This window comes from Vidua macroura, chromosome 2, assembly GCF_024509145.1.
Source record: "Vidua macroura isolate BioBank_ID:100142 chromosome 2, ASM2450914v1, whole genome shotgun sequence".
NCBI lineage: Eukaryota > Metazoa > Chordata > Aves > Passeriformes > Viduidae > Vidua > Vidua macroura.
This window is the reverse complement of record NC_071572.1, coordinates 73,241,802-73,250,860: the sequence shown is the minus strand read 5'-3', so window position 1 is coordinate 73,250,860 and position 9,059 is coordinate 73,241,802. Positions and strand designations below refer to the sequence as shown.

General features: G+C 49.1%; 1 protein-coding gene across 3 annotated transcripts; it reads left to right on the top strand.

The window, feature by feature from the left end:
* Positions 1-1,707: 1,707 nt before the first annotated feature.
* VAMP1 (vesicle associated membrane protein 1) lies at positions 1,708-7,395 on the top strand. 3 transcript variants are annotated; one of them, XM_053970724.1, is made up of 5 exons: positions 1,708-1,742; positions 2,360-2,519; positions 3,345-3,503; positions 3,750-3,801; positions 7,150-7,395. In XM_053970724.1, coding segments are annotated over exons 1-5 (408 nt in total). In that variant the 5' UTR covers positions 1,708-1,740; the 3' UTR covers positions 7,185-7,395. The 3 variants fall into 3 exon arrangements, with proteins under 3 accessions (XP_053826699.1, XP_053826698.1, XP_053826700.1); XM_053970723.1 differs by lacking the exon at positions 7,150-7,395 and adding an exon at positions 5,440-5,839; XM_053970725.1 differs by lacking the exon at positions 7,150-7,395 and adding an exon at positions 4,194-5,525.
* Positions 7,396-9,059: the final 1,664 nt, after the last annotated feature.

Below are 9,059 nucleotides of genomic sequence, written 5' to 3'. Positions count from 1 at the left end.
AAGTTACGGTGAGTCACATCTGGCATCCCTGTAGTGCAACATCACACCACTGTACACTTGGGAAAACTCCATTAGATGAGCAGGCATTTGCATACCAATTCTGCCTTAGCTGTTAATTTAGCTGCTAAGTAATTGGGGAGTTATCTTCTGACTTGATGTATCTTGCTAAAGAGCAATGCAGCTCTGAAAGCATTTGGTTGGAAGCGGCAGGGAATGAATGGAAAGAACTTTCTTTAGGCATAAGCCTGAGGAAAGTGAAGGCAAACTCTGTTTAAACAGCTGAAGTCCACATTCTCAGGAGCAGGGTGACATACCTGTGGGACTTGCCAAAAGGTGTTGTGGATTGAGGAAGCTTGAACAGATCCAAGTGGAGACTGAGCAGGTATAGCAAGTCCTTGACTGAAAATATGTTGGAAACTGGAAAAGTATCAAGAGAAAGTATCTTGTACCATTTTTCATCTCTTAATCCCTAAGCACCAATCTGGCAAAAGCTCTGAGAACACTAATTCCATAAGCTCAAATTTATTTGCAGTGCTTATTGGAATGGTCCTCAGACTGCAATGCAAAGGCTGCCAGGCTACAAAAGCTTCTTCCTCAACTTGTCCCTTCCGTCTGAAAGCAGAGTGTAAAAACCTGGAGTTCTGAGGTCAGTGCTAGTCTGCTCCTATCTGCAAATCACCTGTCTCTAGTCACAACACTGCATTATTCTTTACCTTGTATCCACGATCTTCTAGTTACCATGCTGTAATCTGCAACATACCTGTCTTGTGTACCTAATAATCTGTGAGATCTGACACTAAAAACTTACGTGAATGTCCTGCATCACCTTAAGGAAGGAAAAGGTAGTGTGTGAGCCTATGCTTGTCACTCTCTACTCACCATGCAAAATTCTGTTTGAAGAGTCTTCCAGTTCCAGTACACTCCTGCCCCCGTTTTTGTCCTGAGTTGGAGAATCTCCCCTTCTGATGCAGCAGGCTTCTCCAGATATTTAGACGGAAAACCCCCATATTGCTGTTCTTAGGGCTGCTGTGGGAGCCTCATTTCTCCCAGTAGGCTGCAGAAGCTCAACTGGGACTCGTTCAGCTTCGCTTTCATGACGTGCTGTATGCTGGAAGTGGGCCAGCGACACCATCTCTTAATTGCAAGGACAGCGGCTTAACCAGAGCCAACAGACATACTGCGGAGGTGGGATTTCGGGAGCGCTCCGTAGCCTCCACCTCAGCGGCGCCAGCCGGGCTGGGCTCCAAAAGGAAAACTGAACGGGGCAGGTAACCACGATCAGGCCCTGCGTGACCTACACGGAGCGCGGCGGACGCGCTCGGGGCTGTCGGGGCCGGCGGGTCCAGCGGCAGGACCGTGGATCGGGAGCGGGGCCGTGCGAGCCCCCGGCCCGCTGGGGCGGAGGCAGCGCCGGGCACCCCCGGGCGGGCACCGCGGGACCTCCGCAGGGGCGGGGCCTGGCCGGGGCGGGGCGCAGGGCGCTGCTCCCATTGGGCAGCCCCACGGCGGGGCGGGGCTTGTCCCGCGGCGGTCTGGGGGCGAGGCTAACATTACGGCCGTTTCCGTAGGGCGCGGGGCGCTGATTGGCTGAGGAGGAACCCAGGGGCGATGTCGAGCAACTTTTGATTGGCTGCTGTCTCTGTGGGCGGGGCCCCACCTCTTATAAGTGCGGGGTCCGGGGGGCGTGGGGCGCTGTCGGTGCGGAGCTCCGTTCGCGGTGTCTTGCGGTTTTGCTCGGCCATGTGAGTGTCCGCCCGACCGGCCGGGAGCGAGCTGCGGTGGGCGCGGCGCGGGGGTGGTGGCAGCAGCGTGAGGGACGGGGGTCAGTGCAGAGCCCGCGTCCTGGCCGGCGGCGGTGGGGTCGGGTGGCGCATTGCAGCAGCCGCACGCAGGGCTGCCCGCACCGCCCCCGGGCGGTCCTGCTCCCCCGCTGACTGCGTGGGTGAGTGGGTGCGTGGGCCGTGCCCCAGTGGTGATATGCGGGGCCCCAGCTGGAGCCAACCTGGCCGGCGGCCACCACTGCGCTCAGTCCGGTGGCTGCCGGGTGCCCCCACGCTGCCTCCCTGTCTCACTTCCCCCACCTTCCTTCCCCGTCTCCTGGTCACGTCCGTGCGGCCAGGTCGCTGTCCCCCCGGGAGGCCACAGTGCTTGGCACGACCGCACCCGCAAGCTCCTTCGACGAGGGGCCTGTTCCATTCCCGCTTGCACCTGCTTTAGGCTCTCCCACGAGCCCGCCTGTTCCCGATCCGGCGGGATCCAGCGCTGCTGCAGCCTTGGGACACTGGGGTTCGTGTGGATTTGGGGGCGTTCTCTCTCGAGCGGCTGAGTTTTCTCTTTGCTCATGTGTGTGTTCCCTTAGGTCTGAGCCAGCTCAGCAGCCTGCTCCCGGGGCTCCCGAAGGAGGGGCTCCCGAAGGCGGTGCTCCCGAAGGGGCAGCCCCCGGTGGGGGTCCCCCCGGGGCTCCCCCCAATCTGACCAGCAATCGCCGCCTGCAGCAGACGCAGGCCCAAGTGCAGGAGGTCAGTAGCTCTACCAGCCCTGATGGATGCCTGGACTCTTCTCCCACTGCTCTGCAGCAGCGATGTTCTTGTCCAGTGTCTGTCGCTGAGGGAGTGGCTCCTTTTGTCATGCCAAAGCCAGAAATTAATTAATGCTCAGTACTCAAAAATAGGGTGGCAAACCTATTAAAGAAGCTGGAGGAGACATTGCTTTTTGTTTAAAAGCCTCTTAATTCCAGATATGACTTCCAAGGACCAGGCTTGCTAGATTTTTTTTTTTTGGTACCTCGTTATCGCGCATCTCTTATGGGAATAAAGCTGTACAGCATCCAGGACAGCTCTTAATCCCCGCGGGCTGCTTCAAGGGAACACTGTGTGCAGTGATGTGGGGGAATCCTTGCCTGGCTTCCCGGGATCAAAGTCGGTGGCTTGGCTGCTGACGCGCAGTAGCGCCTCTGTGCCTCACTGGGGCAGCAGCATGAAGCTCATAAGGTAATTTTGCAGCTCTCGGGGGGTGAGCGAGCGCATGACTCCTCTCATAAGGAGGGTGGCTTTGGCTTGCTGCTGGAATGGAGAGCTCTTAGAAGCAGATGAGAATGTGAGGCTGAGGACCTGATTGAAGTGTACTTGAACTGATGTTTTAACAGTGACTCTTGGATTTTTTTTTTTCATTCCAAAGTAGGCAGTGACTTGAAATTACTTCTTTCTTACCCTGATCTTCCCCTCCCCCTTGTTCATGTTTTTTGTTCGTTAGTATTACAACATCAGTTATTGGCTAAGTTTTTCCTCTTACGGTTTCAACTGTCTTTGCCAATATAACTGCTCCCTCTACTCTTCCTTCTGCAGGTGGTTGATATAATGTGTGTAAACGTAGACAAGGTGCTGCAACGAGATGAGAAGCTGTCAGAGCTGGATGACCGGGCAGATGCACTTCAGGCCGGCGCCTCAGTGTTTGAAAGTAGCGCAGCCAAACTCAAAAGGAAGTACTGGTGGAAGAACTGCAAGGTGAGTTTCCTAGTGCCATGATCTCCTTGTCAGGAGGGAACTGGGCTACTCCTCTCCTGCAGAGCTTTCAAGTATAGCTGGGGCTTACTAACAATTTCAAATGCTTAAGATTCTTTCACTATGGGAAGGTTTTGAGGCCTTGGCTGTCATGCCTTTGGGGCCTGACTTAGGTTCCCTGGCTGTCAGGAAGAATGGGAACTTGTCAATCTGTTCTGAGTATTGCTCTTGGACAATCTTTTTCTTCAGATGATGATCATGATGGGAGTGATTGGTGCCCTTGTGGTGGTGGTGATTGCAAGTAAGTACCAAAAACCTCAGGCTCAAAGGTGAGGAAACAGCAGCTCTAGAGTACTTTAAACTTTTCCTTTTTGTTTTGAGATCTTGAGGGTCTTAGTTGCGTAAGTGTCAAATCCAGGCTTTGGGAAAGGGAGGTAGAAGTGCTGGAACTCCCTCACTTAGTGTGGAAATGGTATGTTTACCTAGTAATATGAGGAATGGGGAATGCCATCATTGTAGAAATGGGAAATTCTGCCTCCCAGGTCAGATAAACCTGTAAGTATGAGAGGCATGTACCCTGGAGTGGGTGGGTTGGCAAGTTCCTTCCCTGGTGGGTGGTTTGGAGCTCTCTGAGGGACCTTTGGTGTAACTTGCCCTTTTGTTCTTTCCTTTTTTCTATTGCTTTGTCTCCAGTCTACTTTTTTACCTAAATATAGCTCCTTCAGTCTGCACCCTCCTGTCCCCTGTTACCATGCCTGTCTCTTCTTGCCTCTGAATTTTTCCTTTCCTTCCCTTTCACCTAGCTTCTTCATTGATTTCTTTATTGGTTTTAATTTATCTTCCATATAGGGCTCTGAGCCGCTTACTAAACATAGGTAGACTTTTCAATAGCTGCTGCAGCTTTAGGGAGCATCCTCTAAGTTTAGAGGAAAGGGAAGTTGAGGAAGAGTGGGTAGCTATTTGCTGCTGCTCTTCTGCAGAGATTTTTTTCTGTTTCTTTTTGGGTGTAAGCTTGTCAAATAGTGCCTGTGTGAACTCTAGCAAAATAAGAATGCCTTAACACAGTGCCTTTTGGGATGAAGGACTTCAGCATGTGAGAGCCTTTAGTGTTCTGCCTAAAAAGAGTGGCAGCATGACTTGAGCTTTTCATTGAGCTTCTGAAATAAAAGCTAGTTTGTGTTGGCCAGTGGCTGTGAGCCATCTAAGCTACACGTAGTGATGTAGGTTTCTCTAGCCATGGAGAGGTGAGCACTTGAAGAAATGATTTATTCTGCCTGTCCTTATTTCCAGATGACTTGCTGCCTGCACATGGCCATTTCAGTTTTTATAAAGGAGGGCCTACATGATTACCTCAGTCAAGTGCAACAGGCTAAACACAGTTAAGTGAAAGGAGCATTGCTACTATCAAAAAGGCACTTGTGGGAGTAAAGTCTCTCTCCACAAGGAACAAATGAACAACAATTAGTCTGGTGGGGAGTGTCAAATATGCCTTTCATCTATGCACACACAAGCCAGGACCCTGTAGCTTCCTGCTGTCTTGTAGCTTTCCAGAAAGAAGACTTTGGAGTAGTGGCAGGATGGGAATTGGTGTTTTGCTTTTGTGTGACTGGGTTGAATGTCAAGGAAGCTCACTGCCATAGCAAATAGAGGTGAAGGGGGCTGGAGGTATTCCAGATGAGACTGAATGAGCTGCACAGCTTTCTGATTAGATCAGATTCTGATACAGTTATCTGCTCTGTATCTGCTGCCACAAAGCCCTAACTTTCAGCAGGAGTTAGAAAACACTTGAAATGGTTAGCTGGGGATTCAAAGGGAAATGGTGGTCTGGGCAAGGATATTGCAAAGTAACATCAGATGTCCCAGTTTGGCAACTTATGCCTCTAGAGATCTTACTGACCAAACTGAATCCCCCTACTTGCTATGGTTCTCTTGAATTTAGGTCCAGGGTGGTCTCTGATGGAAGTAAACTTGTGGCTGTGGCTTTCTGTGAGTGATTCCCTTGTTCTTCTCCATCAAAAGTAACAAGAGCTGCGAGTTGTTTGAATGGGTTGCAGACATGGGTTAAATGAGCTGCCCTGTTTCTGTAGAGTCTTCCGAGAAATGTTTATCTTGTCTTTTAACTTTTTTTAACACACTGAGCTGTGGCCTGTAATCTAGACTGGAAAGAGGGTACTTGTTTAATTTAGAAAGCTCTGCCTCTGTTCTAGAATGCTCTGGGATCTGTTTAGGCCTAAGGGGAGGCAGGTAGGACATCACTGGAGTTCCCAGATAGGAGCAAAGTACAAAAGATGGGAGGAGCAGATGCTTTTTGTACCATTGGATGTGTTGGGGAAGCCCCTTTCTGCCTCCCAGGGCACCTGGCAAGGGGCTAGGTTTTGCATGCTCACTTCCATGCCCCAGCATTTTCATTTGAGTTCATCTCCCTGCAATTCCATTCCTCTCCGCCTTGGGGGAGGGCAGAGATGAAGATCTGGAGTGAAGCGGCCCTCGTCCCCTGAGCACTTCCCTAATTCCCTGTGGAACTGAGATGGGATGGACGGTCAGAAGTGCATCTACTGAAGAGGAGCCAGGGCCTGCTTGTGCCACCTACTGCTCTCATTTTAGGGGATAGGCTTTTACAAGCTTGAGGCCCCCAGACCAGCAATTCTCTTGAACTCTTTTAAACAAGCCTTTGGTGCCCCATTCCTCCTGTCTCTCTGGGAGCTGAGGTCCCCCTAGGCTGTCTCTTTCATTTCTCTCTCTTAAATGTTGTATGTTGCCTCCTCCTCTGCTCCCTTTCCCCTCCTTTGTGTCTCTGTGCATGGGCAAAACAAATCACCAAGGCCCTCTTAGTAAAAGCAAGGGACTCTGCTGCCCACAGCATCACAGCCACTCATGCACGTGCAGTTTTACTTCCTCTATAAACACAACTGTAATCTCCTCTGGCATGTTCTAGAAATCAGCTCATGTACTTTTAATGGTCTCTAAGAAACACAATTTACCACCTTACTGAGTCTGTCTGGTCTGTCAGTGAGTGGGAAGGGGTTGGGATGCCAAACTGTTGGAATTTTTTTTTTTTTTTTTTGGTGAATTCCGTAGCATGCACATACCTGAAGTTCTGTCCCTCAAAGCAGTGGCTGGTTTCCCATTGTAAAATGATGGTAGTTCTAGCTGTGCTGGACTGACTCTGGTAAGTCTGTAACAAAATGCGAGAACCAGCAACTCTGGGGGAAGAGGCTGCCCAAGCAAGTCAACTTTCAGCCACCAAGTGTCCAGCCACTGTCCTGTTCAGGGGACTGCCTTCTGTGCATTAGTGTGTTAGTGGGAGCTCTGGCTCTCAGGCTGTGCTGCCTTTAGATTTCAATAACCTGAGATCCTGAAACCCAGAAAACAATTCTCCATTGGTGTTGGAATATAAGTTCAGGACACAGATGAAGACCTCCAAGAGTAGGATGCTGTTCACAACATATCTTGGAGCATGACTGGAATAAAGATAAGTGCCCCTTTGTTTTGCTTCACTGTATATTTGAAACTCATTAAAAGGAAATGACAGAGCTTTGTCCAGTGCAGACTTCTTTTAAAATTAGGTACTTGTGCCCTTATTACTACAAAAGCTAGGTTGTAAAAAACAGTCTTCCCTGTGGCTTCTGGTTCCCTTATCATTGTCCAGTCTTAAACATCACCAAAATCACACCAGAACAGTGAACACACCAGAGCAACTCTCAATGGTGAATTTGGAGCAAGGCAGCTAGACTAATTCTTCGAAGATGGAAGCCCTTCTGGGAAAGGAGGGTGTCTGGACTGGCTGGTGGATTAAAGCAGCATGTACAGTCTAAAATTCCACACAGTTCAAGCCTGCACAACCTGAACGAACGAGTTGTGCTACAATTCTTGCCAAGTTTTGTCTTGCGTTCCTGTCAGTTCTCAGCCTCACTCATGTAGGGGCATAGGGAAGATGTTTTCATAGGACAGATGCATTTTTGGACTGTTGATAATGCAGTGTCCAAGTCCCCAGCCAAAACTGGGGATTGAATGCTCATTTTCCAAAGCTGGCAGCTGCTCTGGAGCACAGAGCTGGGGCTGAACTTAGTGCTGAAAGTTGCCCCAGGGTTGAGCCCAGTTCATGAGTCATGATGTGGCTGTTTGCAAAGACTTGCACGTCTAGCCATAAATCCTCTGAAAATATCATGTTCTACTGGAAGCTCTTCTGAGGTGCCATCCTTACCTGCATCAGCGTTTCTGCTGCTCCTGTACTCTCTTATTCCAGACAAAACAGGATTTTAAATGTACTCCAAAAGCAAAGCCAAGGCTTTGGGAGAATAATTCTTTATATGTCTAATTAAAAATTCAAGCTCTGCCTTTAAACATGGAACATGTTTAACATGCCTTTGAACTGGAACAAATTGCCCAGAGAAGCTGTGGATGTCCCATCTCTGGAGATACCCAGAGCTGGGTTGGCTGGGGCTTTGAGCAACCTGGTCTAGTGGAAGGTGTCCCTGTCTGTGGTAGGGAGTTGGAGCTAAGATGATCTTTTAAGGTTGTTTCCAACCCAAACCATTCTGTGCAAAATGCAGCTCCCATATCAACTGCTTCATCCTGACATTTTCAGATGTGGCGGAAGAAAAGCCTCAAATGTACTGCTCCTAAATGGATATGCCCTAAACCTTCATATCTCTAGATGCCTGAGGCATTGCTCTGGCCTTTCCTGAGGTGTCTCTGTGCTGGTCAAGGCCAGGTACAGGCTCTCATCAGTGGTGGGGTTTGTTGTCTCAGCTGGAGAGCAACCAAATGATGGTGGGGAAGACATTTTCTTCAGAGCTGGAATGCAGCATAAATACTTTCTTAATGAACCTGGCTTCCTTGGGAAGTGACAGAGGTCCCTGCTCTGATGTATCCACTGGGGTTGGAAGCCTTAACTTGATGAAGAGAGGTAATAAGGGGGAAGTTTTATCTTTGTTCTGACCGCTAAACAAATGATTGCTCTCAGAGATGTAACATATAAATATATAGGTTTTACAAATAGACAGCTCAGCCATGTCTGTTGGATACCTGAGCCTCCACACTCCTGGTAATATCTGACCTATTTTTGGCCTGAGATAGAGTGCAACACTTACTCAGAGCACCCTTACTTGCTCCCCAGGTTTCAAATATGAATAGCCTCATAACGCCCTTTCCTTCTGTGCACAGACCCACTAAATGATTTCTGCAGAGGACAACATGACACTTTATGTACTTTCCTCAGAGGCTTCTTTTCCAAAAGCCTTTGTACTATTTTTTAAAACTAAATTTGCCATAAATTTGTTAAAAATTTAATAAAGATTATAAGTTAGTTTTTAGTTCATTGCTTTTAAGCTTGCACTTGGAAGCTGAAGGCACTTTTCTCTCTTGTGCTCACAAACCCCCTTTACATATTGCATATTGTTAAATACAAAGAAGTGTGACTGTGGCTGTGCCTCTGGTATGTTGCTGGTCTCTGTGGTTCTCCTGTGTCCTTTCACCAGCAGCACTACTGCCTTTCCCATTTCTTGATGTAGCCTGTAACCCCTCAGATTTTATTGAACTTGTCCCAAGAGCTCAGTA

What these genes read in the sequence shown, in the direction of transcription:
- VAMP1 (XM_053970723.1), top strand. An exon ending in CGCAGGCCCAAGTGCAGGAG is followed by an intron (nt 2,520 to 3,344) that starts GTCAGTAGCTCT and finishes TTCCTTCTGCAG; the next exon opens with GTGGTTGATATAATGTGTGT. An exon ending in ACTGGTGGAAGAACTGCAAG is followed by an intron (nt 3,504 to 3,749) that starts GTGAGTTTCCTA and finishes CTTTTTCTTCAG; the next exon opens with ATGATGATCATGATGGGAGT.